We start from the raw sequence: 20254 nt of genomic DNA on the forward strand, positions 1-20254 counted from the left end.
GCGTGTGTGTGTGTGTGTGTGCAGTATGTGTGCATCATGTGTGTATTTCCTACCTTGTCAAAGTTGTGCATCTGTTCCCGGTTGGTGAGCCAGGACTCCAGGTCGGGGGCGCTCTGGATGACGAACGCCTCGTAGTCGGCGAACATGGTGGCGAAGCGGCCGGCGAACACCTCGCGCAGCTGCACGTTCAGCTGGGCGCTCCGCAGCTCCTGCTCGTCCTCCGCCGAGCGCTTGCCCCCCGCGCTGCCCCCACCTCCGCCCGTCTCCCCGTCGGCCTGTCCGTCCCGCACGCCCCTGCGGATGGCCTCCAGGCGGTCCACGGTCACGCCGGTGCGCTTGGCCAGCGCCTGCAGCCGGTCCAGCGTGGGGCTGCCCTGCAGCAGCTCCAGCACGGCCATGTCCTCGCGGCCCAGGTTGCCGTTGCGCCCGTCGTCCACCAGCTCCCTCAGCACGGTGCTCTTCAGGCCGGCGCTGGGGCTACCGGACGTCCGGCTGCTGCTGGTGGTGGTGCTGGTGGTGGTGGGGGGGGCGGTGGCGGTCAGGGTGATGGGCGCGTTGCTGCCCTCAGGGGAGAGGCCGAAGCGTAGCAGCACGTCGGTGAGCTCGCGGATGAACTCGGGCTTGTTGGGCAGCTGGGGGAAGTCCTCAGGGAGCTCAATGGTGTGGTTGTCCACGTCCACAAAGCACAGGTTCGCCTGCGGCACACCAAGAGGAGAGGATAAGTATGCGTGTGTGTGTGTGTCTATATACAGATATGTGGTACACATACAATGGAGAGTGAGCAGAAATAGACCAGGTACACATCATTCATATTAATTGGGAACAACCAGCATGCCAAGGGCACAGTCAAAATAAAGGCCAATGGTAACGCATGTCCAGACACCTGCGTCTGACCCACTGCTACTGGATTTGCACACTGACCTACAAACTCCAGTGTTCCCTACCGCTTGTGTTTGGTGTGGAAATAATCGGATGATACACTGAAGCATTAAATGGAGGCAGAAACACGTGAAGTGGAACAGACAAGAGCATAGCAGTGCATGTGTGTGTGAGTGCATGTGTGTTTAAGTGTGTGTGTGTGTGTGTGTGTGTGTGTGTGTGTGTGTGTGTGTGGACTGTAAACTAATGCTGGTTTTGTCTTTAGGCAGCTGTATGGCCTCACTTTGCCTGTGTAAGAAGCACTCAAGCATAGGGGCTCAACAACTCATCCTGCCAGCACACAGGACTGACAAGCAGCTCACCTATAAAGCCACAAAATCAAGTGTGTGTGTGTGTGTGTGTGTGTGTGTGTGTGTGTGTGTGTGTGTGTGTGTGTGAACACAAAAAGGAACTGTATGCATGCAATGTTATTTATGTGCAAGATTGTGTGAGATGCGTGCGTGCGCATGTGTGTGTTCGTGTGTGTGTGCGTGGTGTTTCTCTCGCAGCTCAGCAGGCCTGTCACCTCTAAAGTGTGAAGACATGTCCATGTCAGCAGCGGCAGTGGGCTGTGAAGAGCCATGTCTGACAGGGAGAGGTGAGAGGTGGGCCACAGGGACTGTGTTCCCCACTCCAGTTTCCCCTGGCCTCATCTCAAACACACACACACACACACACTGCTTGGACACTGAGCCAGAATGGAGTGTCACTGCTGGTCCCACAGAGGGTATCTGCAGATGGTGGTGCAGACACATGCCATGCTCCTCCACTGCCTCACCAGCATCGCGGGTGCCATCTTGCCCCTGCCGCTCCGCGGCGGATTCCCACCTCCTCCGGCCCTGACCTTGACCACTGGCTGGGCAGCTGTAGCCTTGGCAACAGAGCGGAGCAGGAGAGCCGGAACAGCCCCAAGGGTGTGTGAGGAGGAAGCATTTTCAGCCAAGTCAGCTCTCTGGGGCCCGTGTGTGTGTGTGTGTGTGTGTGTGTGTGTGTGTGTGTGTGTGTGTGTGTGTGTCTGCTGTCCAAGCCCTCCTTGTTGCAGTGCTGACCTTGCGTGCGAGCTCTGACCTGTGCTTGGAGGCAGCATGGTTAAAATAGCCCTGTCTCTAAGCTGCAGTTTTACCCTCACACTCCTTCTCAACCCCTTTCCTCACTCTCCATCCCCTTGTTTTATAATCTTTGTTGCTTTCTTTCTCTTTCCCTCTCTCTCCATCACTCTTTCTTTTTTGCTTTCTTTCAACCTCCCATCTGTTGGGGCTGTGTTAAGGTCTCCCTCTCCCTCTCCCTCTCCCTCTCCCTCCCTGCCCCTCTCTCCCTGCCCCTCTCTCTCCCTGCCCCTCTCTCTCCCTCTCCCTGCCCCTCTCTCTCCCTCTCCCTGCCCCTCTCTCTCATCTGCTAAGGCTGGGCTGAGGTCTCACTCTCCTGTAGTCCTGCAATCATTCTCCCACCTCCCTCTCCCTCCCTCCCTCTCCCTCTCTTTCTCTCTCCCTCTCTTTCTCTCCAGTAGCTGGAGCTGGGCTGATGTCTGAGTCATGTGCGTGGACCCGTGAGAGGCCCATCTCCAGTCATGGGGCACAGATCTGCTGTGACGCGTCCGGTCGAGGCGACCCGGGCTCTAGCGGATGCCCAGCGCAGGAGAGGCGTCCACCTCAGGCATGTCAAAAACGAGTCGCTGAGTCACGGTTTGTTTGTGAAGGCCGTGGTGTATTCGTAGGGGTGTTGGCCTAGATTGCTCCTCCAAAAGCCCCGACTCAGTCTCTGTGCATCAAACATGGGAGTGGAACAGAGTCTCAACACTCTCAACATGTTTTAGCGGCTGCTTGTCCCCTGGGCCCCCGTCACCCAAGTGAACTGCCCTTCTGACCACGCTAAAGGACCGAGTGGAATGAGATGGGGAAATCGCCACTATGGACTGATGGGAAAATGACCACTGAGAGACATTCAAATGTTTACAGTCGGGTCTCAACAACACTTATTTCCCTTCCTGTTCCAGATATTGCCATCTAGTTTCTAGGTCACGGCTGCTTGAACGCAGCATGCAGTGGAGCGGGCGCTTGGCAGCGGGGCATGTGGAGAGGTTTTGTGCAGGGTGGACGCGGCAGGACACAGAGGGTGTGAAATTGGATTTGGGCTGAGAGTGCCAGCAGAGGCTCTCCGGAGCTCTTCTCGTTCTCTCTCTCTCTCTCTCTCTCTCTCTCTCGTTCTCTCTCTCCGCACATGATTAGAATTCATACGGTGGCGGGAGAGAGATTAGCCTGCCCGTCGAGAGCACCGTGTCCGAGAGAACTGTCCGGAAGCAACGGCTCTGCTGGGCTCATCCCTGCCAGCACAGCTGAGCTGCCGAAGTCCAGTTGGGAGCGTGTGCGTTTCAGGGGAATGGGAGTGGACAGATGTTAGCACACATGTGGAACAGCAGGGGAAAGCTGTCCAATCATTTGACATGAAATAGGCCCAATACAAGCCCTAAATGAGACTATTCATGGCAGTAAGAGAGGATGAGTTAAGTGGGCTATGGCCAATTTATACAAGCCATCATCTTACATTCAGGAACACATCCACTCCAGCTAGCATCAAAGACAGCTCGATTTCAGTGGTGAATCCAAATAATAAACAGAGACAGAGAGAGAGAGACAGAGAGACAGAGAGAGAGAGAGAGAGAGAGAGAGAGAAAGAAAGAAAAAAAGAAAGAAAGAAAGAAAGAAAGAAAGAAAAAGAAAGAAAGAAAGAAAGAAAGAAAGAAAGAGAGCGCGAGAGAGAGAGAGAGAGAGAGAAAATTTCTCCGTGTGTGAGTGTGTGTGTGTGTTTTGATGCGTGTGTGTTTTGATGAGTGCGCACATTCAGTGTGAATGTGAAATAAAGGGGGACTGACATTGGCATAGGGAAACAAAGGAAGAGAAGAGGGAGCATGACCAGAGTTGAGGCTGAGGGGAGTAGGACAGGCAGAGGACAAGAGAGGGCAGTGGTGCCCAGAGATGACCATACCTCCTGGGGCAGCTCCAGCTTGGAGCGGTCGGTGCCCTCTTTGGACTGCAGGCCCATGAGGTAGGGCACTGGCGCGTCCAGGAAGTGCAGCAGCGAGGCGGGCAGGATGGGCACGTAGACGTGCTGCCACTGGAACGGGAAGAGCAGTGTGGTGATGCCCTCCGCCACCGCCATCAGCCGCTGGTAGTCTACACAGGGAGGGACAGAGGGGCACAGCAGGGTGAGTGAGTGACACACGCGATGCGACGCCTGCACACACACACACACACGCACTGCACCTGCGCACACACACACACCTCCACACCTTTTTACCGCACACACACGCACACGCACACACACGCACACACACACACACACAATAATCTTACGATCTCAGTCCTTAGAGCAACTAATACGTTTCTGGTGTTTTGATTTCATTCTGATTTCATTCTGATGTCATTTCACTGTAATCCATCCTGGTTCTCTGTGGCACCTGGTCCATGCACTACTCCACTGCTGCTTTAAAATGCATTACCTTCTTTCAATGCTCCCAGTGAACATACTGCTGTGGTTTTCCTGTGTCTGTGTGTGTGTGTGTGTGCGTGCGTGTAAGTGTGTGACATGATCAGGTCTTTCTCTTTGTCCCCAGGAATAGATTTAGGATAGATGGGTGAGACAGAAGCCAGGGCTTCACTCATTCCATTTTCAATCCTGGGGAAAGATTTCTGTGGCTGGCTGCACTGCTGGCAAACTAACTCGGTAATCTTTCACAGAAAATGCTGTGTGTTTTTCAAGGCCACCTGCACTAAAGACAATGCAAAAGCAATTCATTGTACGGTTGAACTTTGAGCATAAGAGTGTGTGTGTGTGTGTGTGTGTGTGTGTGTGTGTGTGTGTGTGTGTGTGTGTGTGTGTGTGTGTGTGTGTTGTAAAACAGGTTAAAAGCCATAAGATGAATCGGTCACCTCCTGCTTGAGACACATTAGCTCAGCGCTATCTCCAGCGTGTGGCTCTTGTTCCCTGGCTCTGTGAGGGGCCTGCTGCCTCAGCGCAGCGCTCCCCATTAGCCACCATTAGCATCGCTCATACTTCACTCCACAGGCAGCCACCCAACAAGTCATTACTAACCAGCGCCCTGCACTGCACTGCTCTACGCCCCGGGATTAATGGAGCCAATATGTCTTAAACAGGAGGGGGCAGAGCTGCCTTAATCAGGACTCCATCTACCGGGGAGACGCCACGGTCATGATGAGTGTACGTGGGACAGCGAGTGTGTGATGGAGAGTGTGTGTGTGTGTGTGTGTGTGTGTGTGTGCTGGCTGCACTGCTGGCAAACTAACCGATAATCTTTCACAGAAAATGCTGTGTGTTTTCAAGGCCACCTGCACTAAAGACAATGCAAAAGCAATTCATTATGCGGTTGAACTTTGGAGCATAAGAGTGTGTGTGTGTGTGTGTGTGTTGTAAAACAGGTTAAAAGCCATAAGATGAATCGGTCACCTCCTGCTTGAGACACATTAGGCTCAGCCATCTCCAGCGTGTGGCTCTTGTTCCTGGCTCCAGTGAGGGGCCTGCTGCCTCAGCGCAGCGCTCCCCATTAGCCACCATTAGCATCGCTCATACTTCACTCCACAGGCAGCCACCCAACAAGTCATTACTAACCAGCGCCCTGCACTGCACTGCTCTACGCCCCGGGATTAATGGAGCCAATATGTCTTAAACAGGAGGGGGCAGAGCTGCCTTAATCAGGACTCCATCTACCGGGGAGACGCCACGGTCATGATGAGTGTACGTGGGACAGCGAGTGTGTGATGGAGTGTGTGTGTGTGTGTGTGTGTGTGTGTGTGTGTGTGTGTGTGTGTGTGTGGGGGGTGTGCGGCGTGTGTGTGGGGTGGGGTGTGTGTGTGTGTGTGTGTGTGTGTGTGTGTGTGTGTGTGTGTGTGTGTGTGTGTGTGTGTGTGTGTGTGTGTGTTTTCAGTATTCACTGGTACGTTACAGGCTGCCCCATTGTCTGTGCTGAAGGGAGTCTTTATGTGGCCAGCCCTCTGAATAGAATGAGTAATGGGCCTGAGAGAAGAGGGTGAGGGCATCTTTTAGAGGAAGAGAAAGAGAGAAAGAGAGATGGATGAAGGAGAGAGAAGAGGGGGCATGGAGGAGGGGGTGGGGTGTCACCCCCTGACAGCGGACTGAGGTCAAGACTCAGCACATAGAGAGAGAGGGAGACAAGAAGTGCTTTAGAGCACAGAGGGAAAGAGGGACAGAGAGAGGCGGATGAAAGGATCAGGAAGGAGGGAATGACAGTGGGGAGAAAGAGATGGAGACACTGTGGAGTGGAGGACACTCCTAGGAAAACCCCAGTGAAAACACGGCCACTCAAGCCTTGCATAAGACCGGCACACACACGCACACTCACTGACACGCTGTGACTAAACTGACCACTCAGCACCACACACACACACACACAACAACTGTCCAACACACACAGTCTGATGCCAGAGCGGAAAATCAGCACAATAACGTGCTCACAGACGTCATTCCGATGGCGCCGATGCCTATCCTATCTAATCCGTTGTTGAGGTGCATACAGCAGGCTTATCTCCCTGAGCTCCTACACAAGTTCTCTCCATCCTGAGCGCGAGTGGTGTACCGGAGAACCCCATGGAAGACCTGAGAAAGGTCAAAATGTTGTTTTGGCATCAACAAAACCCAAAACTTTGTTTGTGTGTGTGTGTTTTTTTAATAGTTTCTGGAATGTGTCCACAGCTTTCTTTCTCTTCATTTCCCATGTAGGCCAGGGCCGTCCCTCCCCACAGTGTCGAGTTCTAATTACAGCGTGATGCTGCTGCTGCCTCGGTTTCATTGTGTGCAGCCCACAGTGGCTCTGTGGAGTTCATTAGCAGCTGGGCCGGGCTGATCTCAGCTGTGTTCGCATCTCTGCATTGAGATGTAATATTCATATCGCTCTCCTGATGAAAACAGCCTCCACCCCCTTAAAAAGCACAGCGTATAACATCAAACACGGTGCAAAGGAGCATGGGAAATGGGGGAGGGGACGTGCTGTGGAGGAGAGCCAGTTTGATTTGCTCTGCCCTCAGACGAACCGCTTTGGAGGTCGGCGCCCGGCGCGTAGATAATGCCAGAGCCTCATTTTCAAATGGACGCTCGGAATTCTACAGACCGAGCGGTGGTAGAGTGTTATGACTGCTCGCAAGCGTGCCCCCAGGACCCTGGCGCACTGGCCTCTTTGAAGATGCCCATTTTTTTCACCACAACATCCGAGAAAGCTCACACTCAGTCAAATGCAAATGGTGGCATTAACATTTGATTCGGACGTTCCCCTCGAGAGGGAGGGGGAGAGCTGAGAGTCTGAAGTGAGAGTGAAACTATGATTCAGCGGATGCACACAGATCCCATCTGCTGTGACTCAGGAAGACGCAAGGTCTGCACGGGAAAAACACACTCGCCTGAGCAGAGAGGCGTCAGTCAGCAGGGTTCAGAGCACTGCGGTGCATTCACAGCTGTGTAGGGCCTGGCCCATACCCTCCACATCAGTGCTTTTTAAACTCTCTATTCATCGCACTAGTGCAATGAGATTAGATGAAATGCCCATAAATCACCCTCTGAATGTGGGCGAATGCAGGAGCTGGGCACAGTAAACCCAGCTTGGCTTGTCCTGAGGGCTCTGACTGATTAGAATGAGTAACGCATGACTCACAATTACAATAGTGCATCGCACATGACGTGATGAAGCAGGCAGACACAATAACAACGCTTTCCATCAAGTGCATAGAGCCATGTCAGCTCTGGGGATTTAATCAGGAACCCAATCTGGGGTGACAGCGTGCAGAGAGGATGTCAGTCAGGCTGATGATAAAAGCTGCTAAGCAGGCTAGAACTCGCGGCACAGTTTTGCACAAGATGGGCTTAAAGACAGTCTTGTTTTTTGGAGTTTTTGAAGTCATTTTTGAAGAGCTGACCCCAGGGGCCAGTGTGGAGCAGTACAATGGCACAGGGTCCTTATGTGGCCTGTGCCGACTTAACACGAGTCTGTCGGTCACTCAGCCTAATGGGGCTACCCCATGGATAATTCATCAGACGCCATTACTGCAGGCCATTACTAAAATTACACTTACACTACCACAGATTTCTGACAGGTTAGACAAATCCAATCTGAAACTCATCAAGGCCCTTTGAACCAATCATCTATCACACGCTGCTCCTCTTCAACAGAGCCCTCCTCTTCCTCAGTGGCACCTCCTGCTCCAACTGCCTTTACCCGCCATCAGGCATGGAACATGACTAGCCATTACTAAGTCATGGGAAAGCATGGTGCATTATTCACCAGCCCAGCATTTCACTCTCGACTTGGTGTAAACCTGAGCAATAATCTCACAACGCCTCTGGCGTTTCCTGTCCTCTCCCTCCAGACTGCTCTGGCTGATCTGGGCTCAGGCCAAAACAGCATCTCTGCATGGCGCATGGCTCACTCCCACACACACACACAAAATAGACTACATGCTAAGATCACTTCCTGTTCTTACCCTCAGACAGTAGCAATTAGGTTCATGTTTTTTTTTTTTTTTGCATGAGCATAAACCCATTCTTCCAAATGATTCCAAGTTAATTCCAAGCTAACATAATGAGGCATATTACATGGCAAGCATATAGTGTATTCACTACTAGTTGTCAACTGTAGAAAGAGACAAATGGCCTATATTGGAAGCCAAGAGCAGGTCAAGCAACATAGCCAGCGCACCGGGCCTTACCTTGTGAGTAGAGCAGGATCTGCATCTCCAGCAGCACGCAGGTGAACAGCTGCACCAGGTTCTCCACCCCCAGCAGCTGGAAGGCCTCGCCCAGGGGGAAGTCGGCCAGGGGCAGCTCGGCCAGGCCCGGCCGCTGGCACACGATGGGCTCGTAGACGGCGTGGAACTTGAGCGAGCGGCCGGGCGGCGGCAGCGGCACCTCGTACAGGACGTTGTGCACGTAGCTCTCCAGCGGCAGCGGCGGGGGCTGCTGGGCAGTGACGGCGCGGTGCATCTGGGCCAGAAAGCGGCGGCACGCGTGCATGAAGGGCATGGGCGTCACCAGGCACAACGCCTTGGACACGAGGGTGTCAGCGAGAGAGAGAGAGAGAGAGAGAGAGAGAGAGAGAGAGAGAGAGAGAGAGAGAGAGAGAGAGAGAGAGAGAGAGAGAGAGAGAGAGAGAGAGAGAGAGAGAGAGAGAGAGAGAGAGAGAGAGAGAGAGAGAGAGAGAGAGAGAGAGAGAGAGAGAGAGAGAGAGAGAGAGAGAGAGAGAGAGAGAGAGAGAGAGAGAGAGAGAGAGAGAGAGAGAGAGAGAGAGAGAGAGAGAGAGAGAGAGAGAGAGAGAGAGAGAGAGAGAGAGAGAGAGAGAGAGAGAGAGAGAGAGAGAGAGAGAGAGAGAGAGAGAGAGAGAGAGAGAGAGAGAGAGAGAGAGAGAGAGAGAGAGAGAGAGAGAGAGAGAGAGAGAGAGAGAGAGAGAGAGAGAGAGAGAGAGAGAGAGAGAGAGAGAGAGAGAGAGAGAGAGAGAGAGAGAGAGAGAGAGAGAGAGAGAGAGAGAGAGAGAGAGAGAGAGAGAGAGAGAGAGAGAGAGAGAGAGAGAGAGAGAGAGAGAGAGAGAGAGAGAGAGAGAGAGAGAGAGAGAGAGAGAGAGAGAGAGAGAGAGAGAGAGAGAGAGAGAGAGAGAGAGAGAGAGAGAGAGAGAGAGAGAGAGAGAGAGAGAGAGAGAGAGAGAGAGAGAGAGAGAGAGAGAGAGAGAGAGAGAGAGAGAGAGAGAGAGAGAGAGAGAGAGAGAGAGAGAGAGAGAGAGAGAGAGAGAGAGAGAGAGAGAGAGAGAGAGAGAGAGAGAGAGAGAGAGAGAGAGAGAGAGAGAGAGAGAGAGAGAGAGAGAGAGAGAGAGAGAGAGAGAGAGAGAGAGAGAGAGAGAGAGAGAGAGAGAGAGAGAGAGAGAGAGAGAGAGAGAGAGAGAGAGAGAGAGAGAGAGAGAGAGAGAGAGAGAGAGAGAGAGAGAGAGAGAGAGAGAGAGAGAGAGAGAGAGAGAGAGAGAGAGAGAGAGAGAGAGAGAGAGAGAGAGAGAGAGAGAGAGAGAGAGAGAGAGAGAGAGAGAGAGAGAGAGAGAGAGAGAGAGAGAGAGAGAGAGAGAGAGAGAGAGAGAGAGAGAGAGAGAGAGAGAGAGAGAGAGAGAGAGAGAGAGAGAGAGAGAGAGAGAGAGAGAGAGAGAGAGAGAGAGAGAGAGAGAGAGAGAGAGAGAGAGAGAGAGAGAGAGAGAGAGAGAGAGAGAGAGAGAGAGAGAGAGAGAGAGAGAGAGAGAGAGAGAGAGAGAGAAACAGATATACCTAGACTCCTTAATCTTCCTCTTTCCCAGCGCGACGTCCAGACGAGGGGTCCGCCGCCGGCCGCCGACGGAGACGGGGCGGAGGACGAGGAGCTGTCGCCCTCGTCCAGGCTGCTGGCCAGCGAGTCCATGCTGGAGGAGGAGGACGAGGAGGAGGAGGAGGAGGAGGAGGGGTTGGTGCCGTTGGAGGCGTGCTCGGCGCGGTGCATCTGGTGCAGGGTCTGCATGGCGGCGCAGATCTGCGGGCTGGTCACCTCCTCGTAGAAGGTGTGCACGAAGCCGTAGGTGCGCGAGCCGTCCTCCCGCGTGATCAGGTAGGAGTGGAACTGCGGCTCCCGGGAGTCTCTCTGTGTCCGGAAGGACAGGCCCTTGGGCATGCACAGCTAGGAGAGGGAGGAGGAGCAGGGGGCAAATTAGAACTTGCTCAAATAATCAGCACATTGATTTTCACATGCACACGCATACAGGCACAAGCACACACACAAACAATCACACACACACACAAACCAAAATCACACACACAATGAATAAAAGTGGCTTATTATGTTGATTATGTTGATTTGACAGCCTGGGCAGTGTTATCTGCCAAACTCAACTGACACAGCCGCCCCATGGGATCATACAAGCCCATTCTGATTTGATTAGAGCATGTACGACTGAGCCGTGTCTCCCCATGATGAAGAGTGCGTTCTCATTCTCCAGAAGCATCTTCTGAAGTCGTGCAAAGTTTCTGTGGCTAAATGGGAGCACTTGGCTCTCTGATCTAATTTGGAGAAAAGAGAGGAATGCAGCTGTTTTCACATTTCATAACTGCTGTATAGCCCACTTCTAGAACCTTCCGTGCCAGTCTGTGCATTATCAGAAGTAGGGGAATAAGAACAGAGGGAGGAGTATATTCCATGACGTGCAGAAAGAAGGGGATAGAGAGAGAGAGCAAGAGCGAGAGCGAGAGCGAGAGCGAGAGCGAGAGAGAGAGAGAGAGAAACAGATATACCTAGACTCCTTAATCTTCCTCTTTCCAAATCAGAGTTGTAAACTGTGATAAAATACCAATTTCAAAAGCTCATGGAGTCATCTCCTGGTTTAGAAAAACAGGCTCAAGGATTATTACTCACATTCAAAACACTTACACACCCATGCACAGACACACACTCACAATTCTGACTTGCTCCTGTGACATTTCAACCAATTCACAGAACCAATAGTGAGAGACACAGTTGAGGATGTGCTCAAAGTGAGAGAGAGAGACAGAGCGAGAGAGAGAAGGATGAAGAGAGGCAAAGAGAGGGAGATATGGAGAGAGTAGAGCGCTTGAGAGGCAAACGATAGAGAGAGGATTTATGAGGAGAGGAATTAGAATATAAAAAGCAATCATCACAGGGGCTTTAGCCAGGACCGAGCTGAGCCATCAGTAAGCCATTCAGCATCCATCTCTGACAGAGAGGGAGAGAACGTGGGGGGGCTGGGAAAAGGAGGAGGGGAAGAGAGGCTACTTCTGTCCCCTCCACTCCACTCCACTCCGCACTCCTCTCATCCTGCTCAACTCCTACTGACCCGCACGTCACAGTCCACTGTGGTGGCCAATGGGAAAAAAGGAAGTCAGGCAGCCGCGGCAGGAAGTGGGTGCATGGGTGCACAAAAAGTATGTGCGAGATCAGTCAGAGTGCCTTTGGAGATGTAGAGGGTGCCACGCAGCCAAGACTAATGTGGGCTGTAACAAGTTCTGGAGTTTTTCCAAAATAAAACCAGTGTCTTCAAAACTTTTCTTGAAATTGAACAAAAGACAGGGAATAAAGAGATGACCCTAAGGGCCAGAGTGGGCAAGTTATACGGAACAGGGTCCTTGGGGGCTGTTCTCCATCCTGCAGTCCTCTTGGACGGAGGGAAACGAGGCTAGTCCTCTCCCTGCACTTCTCCCATCGTTGTTCAACTCCTAGTGACCTAACAGAGTCAGACCTGCAAATTAGACTCCCATTTGGTGGCAATAAAGTCTTGCTGCTGCAGCTGCAGCTAGCTTTTTTCCTGCTTAGAAAGCTGAATCTAAGCTTCTTCAAGCACCTGCATCAGCTGAAAAAAAAGAGAGACATCTACATCTGTTTGTGTGTGTTTAGCACAGGAGCCGCCTGATTGATCGTGTTTCACCTCCGCATTACCAACACCTTCTCCCGTCAGCAGTGAGCGCCAGATTGGGCGACGAGGTGTGGGTAGCTGATGATGTCATTCACAGCGCTAGCAAGCTCCGGTTTATCGTTTCAGAGCAGACAGGGACAGGAACAATGTGCGGTTTCCATGCCGACGTAAGTGGAGAAGCCGAGGTGAATAATTGATTGGAGGCAACTTGGCAATGGAGCATCAGTGAAGGGTTAGGATGGGAAAAAGAATGCCCTTGCATCACGGAGAGGAGGGTCAGCCACAGAGTCATGTTACCCACTAGCATCCTTTACCTGCATTTGTGTGCTGAGAACTGCTCTGTGTGTGTGTGGTGTGTGTGTGTGTGTGTGTGTGTGTGGATAGTTCTGTTTTTCTAAAACAAGCAGACAGGTGCAAGCAGGACCTAGTCTGCTTCCTACATTTGTCATATGGCACTGCCGATGTCAATATTTTGTATTTAAGCTCTAGTGACAGAATGACAAGTGTTATTTTCTCTATTGCAACCTAGAGCAGGAAATAGGAACCTCCACTACAGTACTGCCAAACCCCAAGGGAAAAATCTATAGGTGCAACAGCAGGAGTTGCATTCGGTCCATTACCCACAATCCCTTGAGGCGGAGCACTATATCCACACCAGACCTCTCCTGGAACGCTTATTAGTGATGCAGTCTTATATAAATCCAAGGCTTTCCCTATTTGCTTCCCGTGCAGTGGAATGCCTTGCGTTCTTTTTTGTGTGTGGTTATATTTAGCTTCATGCATCCCTGTACTACTTTGCTTAGGACGCTTTTCTGTTCCACATACTCCTCCACACTCACCATGTTAACAGCATCCTGGTCGAATGGGTTCCACTCTACGTTCTCCGGATAGTGGGCCAATACTTTGGACTTGAAGGTTCTTTTGAGCGGACTCTGGTCAAAGTTCTCCCCTGGGATGAAGAAAGCAGACACAGTTAGAGTGAGTTAGAACATGGTCCTCAACTTTCAAAATAAGACAGTAGACAGTTCCTGTTAAGGAAATGAGAACAGGACCTAGTGAGAGCCTTTAGGTCTTACACAACCTAAGAGGGATTACTCTGTGAGAACAACATGGGAAATGGAGGATTACCACATACAATATAGGTTTTCTTCTATGTGCATAGAAGTTAGCATGCACAGAGAGGAGAAACCCACCGGCTGACCTCAGAGAGAGGTAAGAGACCAACCAGTGACCGCGTTTGTGTGGAATTAATAAGGTCCACAATCACAGGATGACAGAGTGAAAATTGAGCCTTTTTCCTTCACACATACACTAGACTGATTGATCTGTCAATCTACTGCAGGTTCCCATAAGACGTTTCTGCCCTCACGGTCTCTAACGCTGTAAACAAACGCTAGTCTGTCTGGGCATGTGACGCCACAGAGGCCTGTTTAATGATCCAGTGGCATGATCACATAGTGTGCCAGCCAGAGGCTGAGAGCCTGAGAAATGGCAGTTTGGCCTCCAGTCATTTAACAGAACTGGGAGATCCACTGTCTGCCGTGAGAACTCTTCACCTACACCCCCTACCTACCCACACACACACCTCCACATACACATGCATACTATACATACACATACATACATACATACATACACTCCACACACACACACACACACACACACACACACACACACACACACACATACACATACACATACACATCTCCACATACATAAAACCTCCACATACATAGGAGTAAAAGTCTACATGGTGCAAACCAAGCCAAATCTACACATATACTACGTGCACAATCTGCATCAGAATTCAAGTCTAAATAGTAATTGAATACTCTCATATATTATGCATGTTAATATAGCTTGGCCTTGAAGACAACAGTCAGAATAATCAGATGTGAGAGGGATGTTCCTGCAGGGCTTGGGATGTTGTTTTGATTATGGGAGAATCATTGGCTGCCTACTGCCTAGCATAGACCAACCTGTGTCTGGAGACTAAAGCACTGTGATTAAATGTGGGCTTCAAACTGATTGATTTTAGATCACTGACAATCAGCTGGAGTGTAACACAGCGCTGGTGTCTGCTGGTGAGCTAGCCAGGGGTCAGGGGTCCATCTAGGGGACCGAGGGGGTTCTAATAGGCTTAATTGAAATAAATGTGTCCCCTCCAGGTGATCAAACGAAGTGATGGATGAGAGTCTGAATAAGAGGGGAGTTGGTGAGGATCACACACACACACACACACACACACACACACGCCCCTCGTGACCCCTGTGAAACACACTGCCTGGGGTCACGTTACGTTCTCTGGTTTGCACTGCCTTAACGCTTTTATCGATGCCTATAAACCTGCACTGAGCCTATTGAGGATGAGGATTAACAACAGTGACAATAAAATACTAACAAAAAAAAAAATGGATGCACTCTGTCCCTCACACAGAAACACACAGACAGACACGCACACAAAACCACTCCAGAATGATTCATCTGTGTTTGAGGGGTAATCTCTCAGGTGAGCTGCACACTGGACCAAAATACTCTCTTTTGTGCTCTGAGAAGACAGCCGATATCATTGGCCTGTCTTTGCACAAAGAAGGCCGTACACAGTGGACATGACTGAGGCATGGCCATTTATCCCTGCCCTGACCTACATGCTCATTAAACACACTTCCTCTTCACACAGCACAGCAGCATTAAGAAGAGGCTGATCCTAATTGGATTCCACTCTAATATTACAGTATCCTGTTATTCTCATATTTATTTATTTACATACCCTACACAGCTGCAGAAATCTATTTGGCCTGATAAACAATACAAAGCTAGACGCAGGGATTGTACTCAGATTTGCGATCCCTCAACCCACCCACACACAGTTACGGTAAGTGTGCGTAGACACCATCACTGCATGCAAAGACTAGCAGGGCTTCAGACAAAGGACCCACATGATCACAACAGTCCAGAAAACAGAAGAACACAACGGGGTCAACTGAAGCTCCGAGGAAGTGTGATGGAGACATTTGTTCAAGAGAACATCGTCCAGCATCACTGGGAGAAGGAGAAGGCAAAACAGACGAAAGAGTGAAAAGGCAAAAGAAAGAGCGGAAGACAAAAAGACAGAAAGAAAGAAAGAAAGAAAGAAAGAAAGAAAGAAAGAAAGAAAGAAAGAAAGAAAAGAAAGAAAGAAAGAAAGAAAGAAAGAAAGAAAGAAAGAAAGAAAGAAAGAAAGAAAGAAGACAAAGGAATGGTTAGGGTGTCTGTGTCTGTCTGTGTGGCGGTCAGGGCACACGTGAGGTGGAGTGAATGTTCAGATAAGAGGCCGTGAGGAACAGGGACGGGTCCCAGCACAGCACTGAGACGGACGGGGAAATGAGCTGGGGATTTGGTTACCGCATCCACTTGTAGGTTCAGGTGTGTGTGTGTGTGTGTGTGTGTGTGTGTGTGTGTGTGTGCACATGTGTGCGTGTGTGTGTGTGTGTGTGTGTGTGTATGTGTATGTGTGTGCACATGTTCGTGTGTGTGTGTGTGGTCTACATGTATCACTGCTACCAGGCATGAATAATGCAGCTGTTCTGACCTTTGGAGAGATATTACAAACAGCACCAGCGAGACGGCAGGAAAGAAAGCTGAGCACATATTCAAAGGATCGTGCGTGAATGATTACTTCACACATTTGATGGTCTCTCCTAAAATGTGTTTTAAAAGTGGGGATTACAACTATGTGTCCAGTTTAACTGGTAAAGCTTTATAACTTGATATGGTGAATTCTAAGTGTAGAGATCAGTAATATGAGGGTGGTGATCTGAATGGGCAGAGTAGCAGTCAGGATCTCTCGGACATGAACCTGGCATTGTTGAAGTGATTTAGGCTGTGCTGGTCTGGGCTCAGGTAAAGTGCTGTGGTCAGGTACAATGTTGTGCTGTGGTCAGATGGGCCCTAAATAGACTTCTGAGCTGCGCTTGAGTGAAAGGAGGGGGGCTACTAATCCTCTTTGTCCACGTGAGGCCGAGGGAGATGAGCATGGGCAAGGTAAGAGTGGAGGAGAGGGGGCAGTGTATGAGAGGTAAAGAGAAAGGGAGAGGCTGGAAGTAGTGAAGAGAAAGGGAAATAGACACACTGAGAAAGAAAGAAAGACAGAGAAAGAAAGAAAGAAAGAAAGAAAGAAAGAAAAGAAAGAAAGAAGACAAAGGAATGGTTAGGGTGTCTGTGTCCGTCTGGTGGCGGTCAGGGCACACGTGAGGTGGAGTGAATGTCTGGATAAGAGGCCGTGAGGAATGAGGACGGTCCCAGCACAGCACCGAGATCTGACGGGGAAAATGAGCTGGGATTTGGTTACCGCGATCCACCTGTAGGTTCAGGTGTGTGTGTGTGTGGTGTGTGTGTGTGTGTGTCAGGTGTGTGTGTGTGTGTAACCATGTGTGTGTGTGTGTGTGCGTGCATGTGTACGTGCGCACATGTTCGTGTGTGGTCTACATGCATCACTGGCCACCGCATGAATAATGCAGCTGTTCTGACCCTCGAGATTATTACAAACAGCACCAAAATGCAGACGGCAGGAAAGAAAAGCTGAGCACATATCCAAAATGATCGTATGTGGACGATTACCCACATTTGATGGTCTCTCCTAAAATGTGTTTTTAAAAAGTGGGGATTACAACTATGTGTCCAGTTTAACTGGTAAAGCTTATAACTGATATGGTGGAATTTAAGTGTAGAGATCAGTGGGGATGAGGGTGGTAATTCTGAATGGGCAGAGTAGCAGTCAGGATCTTCTGACATGAACCTGGCATTGTTGAAGTGGGATTTAGGCTGTGCTGGTCTGGGCTCAGGTAAAGTGCTGTGGTCAGGGCAAGGCAACTGTTGTGCTGTGGTCAGATGGGCCCCAAATAGACTTCCTGAGGCCACAAGGCTTGGAGTGAAAGGAGGGGGGCTACTAATCCCTCTTTGGTCCAACGGGAGGCCGAGGGAGATGAGCATGGGCGCAGTAAGAGGGAGGAGAGGGGGCAGTGTATGAGAGGTAAAGAGAAAGGGAGAGGCTGGAAGTAAAGGAAGAGAAAGGGAAATAGACACACTGAGAGAGAGAGAGAGAGAGAGAGAGAGAGAGAAAGAAAGAAGTGAAAGAAAAAAGAACATGTAACAAATTCAACAACACCAACTCAGGTTTTTTCCAGTAAAAATGTGGGCTGATAAAACAGTCTCATTAACCAATCAGCGCAGGGAGAGGGGGCGGGGGACAAGTCAGCATTGCCAGGAAGCTGATTTGGAATAACAAGCTCTGGGGAACCTGACCCACATTTCAGCATCACAGCAAACCCCAAAAAACAGGCCAGAGGCAAAACAAGGCAGGCAGATATGGAACAGACACAGGAGGGACAGCGCAGTAAGCATTCTGGGCAAAACAAGTGAGTAAAAACAACAAAGGCCTCAAGTCAAATCAGTTTGCATGCACACACATGACAACACAGGTCTCCTACGTAGAGTTAGATGCAATGTTACATGTAGATTATCAATCAATTAACAGTCGATTCACCCTTCTAAAGATGTATGTGATGCAACCCCACATTTGACTCTGATCTGGACAGCAGTGGGGATGGGACAGGAGGATGAGAGCGGATGGAGAGAGAGAGGGAGAGGGAGAGGGAGAGGGAGAGGGAGAGAGAGAGAGGCGGAGAGGTGGAGCGTTGAGAGCGGAGAGAAGGCCTGTCCTCTCTCCGCGGGGGGGGGCGCCAAGGTTATGACCTGTGCTGGGAGTACGTTACCTGGCGCGGCCGCCTCTGGATCCTTGCCCTGGCGCTCAGCCTCTAGCCATTGGTACAAAGCTAGGATGGCACATGCAGAGAGAAGGAGACACAAACACACAGGCACAGCGCATGTCAAAAACCAAACAGAACCAAAGCAAAAATGGCACACGCACGCACACACACACACACACACACACCAAACAAAAAGGGCAATGAAGGCATGATTAAGCATGGACATGAGTGTGTGTGTGTGTGTGTGTGTGTGTGTGAGTGATAGAGAGCGAGCGTGCATGGGTGCATGAGTGTTTGGGTGTGTGCTCATTAGAGGGGCTGGAGTGGCGCACACACACACACACACACACACACACACACACACACACACACACACACACACACACACACTGGTATTAGTGCGGAGCAGTGGAGCGTTACCATGGCAGCTCGTGGGATGCGGGAGTGTGAGACTGAGTGAGTGAGTGAGTGAGTGAGCGGGACTCAGTGAAGCATGATGCAGAGCTCTGACATTTATACATCTCTCCAAATGACATCTTGTGCAAAACAAACACACACAAGTTTCCACATACTGTTTTGGATTACAAAAGCATTAAGAATTTTTGAATACACAAATTCAAAAAAAGATAATATCAGCTAATACCATAATATCCTGGTTCTGCATTGGATTCAGCACATCTAGATGTAAATACCTATAATATGATGTGAGCATGTCTCTGTACTTAATTGGGAAGTATATCTCACATTATCATATCCAAACACAGGCATATTACCCCACAAGCCTCCCACTGTATGATGAACTACCACCAGTGCTTCAGCTGCCAACTGGCACCATCACCCTCTAAACCCACACAGTCATAAATATTCACCATTATAGTTATTGGATGATGTTACGCTCAACACCCTGACCAGCCACCTCCCCAACTCAGAGCTACATGCTAACCATGACATAAGGCACACAGACATGACGGCTACAGCTTTTTTGATCCAACAACCATTTTCCTTTGTTTCAAAGGAAACATTCCTTCAGCATAGCTTTGAAAGGCTGGCAGTTGCCTGTGGCTGTGTGTGTCTGTGGCTGTGTGTGTGTGTGTGTGTGTGTGTGTGTGTGTGTGTGTGTGTGTGTGTAAGGAGAGAAAGAGTGAGATGTCATGCTGTGCTCTCAATGGGGAGGGACTTTTAACGTCATTCTGCCTGTCCTTGCCCTGAGCAGAGGACACTCATTGAAAATTGAGAGAGAAGGAGGGAGAGGGTGAGGGAGGGAGAGAGAAAGAGAGAGAGAAGGAGGGGTGGAGGAAAAGATGGGTGTTGACAAACCCCTCTCCCTTGAGTGTCCACTGCCTTATGTGAGACTCATTAACAGGACATTGAGGTCGTGCCACTACACACAGTAGCCTGTCTGCCCACTGCTAAACACCACTCAGCCATGTAGCCGCAGTCATTACCTATGCCTCAACACCTGATGCACACACACAGCGAGCTGAGCTGGTCTGGCACGCACACACAAAGCGAGCTGAGCTGGTCTGGCACGCACGCACACACACACACACACACACACACACACACACACACACACACACACACACACACACACACACACACAGCGAGCTGAGCTGGTCTGGCACGCACGCACACACACACAGCGAGCTGAGCTGGTCTGGCACACACACACACGCGCACACACACACACAGGACTCCAACAGGAGCGAGTGTTGGCACCCCTCCTGCCCGGGCAGAGCGGACTGGACTGGCGGTCTCTGGCTGTCTCTGGAGCGGCTCAAGGTCGTGGCATCATCAGCGCTTCTGTCCAAATCTCTCCCCTGAGCCCCAGAGCCAGCCTCAGTTACACAACACTTCAGACAAGAGGGAAGAACCACCGAGATGACCGTGTTTGTGCACGAGATGTGTGTGTGTGTGTGTGTGTGCGTAGCTGACCCATCACATTATCCACTACAAAACAAGGCAACTAATTGATAAGCAAGCCCCACCAGTGTTTCCAACCATGGGGATAAAGAAACAGGGACAGCCAGACAGCGAGACAAGGTCCACCCAGACACAGTGACCTGTGGTCCTCCTTACGCTGCTTTACATGCCTGCCTATTGGAAGGTGTCCACAAATCCCACAGCTTTCGCTGTACTGTAT

The 20254-nt window shown here is 50.5% G+C and overlaps 1 protein-coding gene across 3 annotated transcripts in view; it reads right to left on the reverse strand.

The window, feature by feature from the left end:
* Positions 1–20254, reverse strand: part of dennd5b (DENN/MADD domain containing 5B) — a 60149-nt gene that overhangs the window by 14769 nt on the left and 25126 nt on the right. For 2 of the 3 annotated variants that reach the window (XM_048267315.1, XM_048267314.1), the window contains exons 2-7: positions 18118–18177; positions 13204–13313; positions 10286–10617; positions 8646–9007; positions 3901–4088; positions 54–695 (exon numbers count right to left, since the gene is read on the reverse strand). In XM_048267315.1, coding sequence (XP_048123272.1) covers positions 54–695; positions 3901–4088; positions 8646–9007; positions 10286–10617; positions 13204–13313; positions 18118–18177 — 1694 coding nt within the window. Of the gene's footprint in view, positions 1–53; positions 696–3900; positions 4089–8645; positions 9008–10282; positions 10618–13203; positions 13314–18117; positions 18178–20254 lie in introns of all 3 variants that reach the window. The other variant, XM_048267313.1, reaches the window with a different exon arrangement.

The sequence above is a fragment of the Alosa alosa genome, chromosome 17 (genome assembly GCF_017589495.1).
Source record: "Alosa alosa isolate M-15738 ecotype Scorff River chromosome 17, AALO_Geno_1.1, whole genome shotgun sequence".
NCBI classification, from domain to species: domain Eukaryota; kingdom Metazoa; phylum Chordata; class Actinopteri; order Clupeiformes; family Clupeidae; genus Alosa; species Alosa alosa.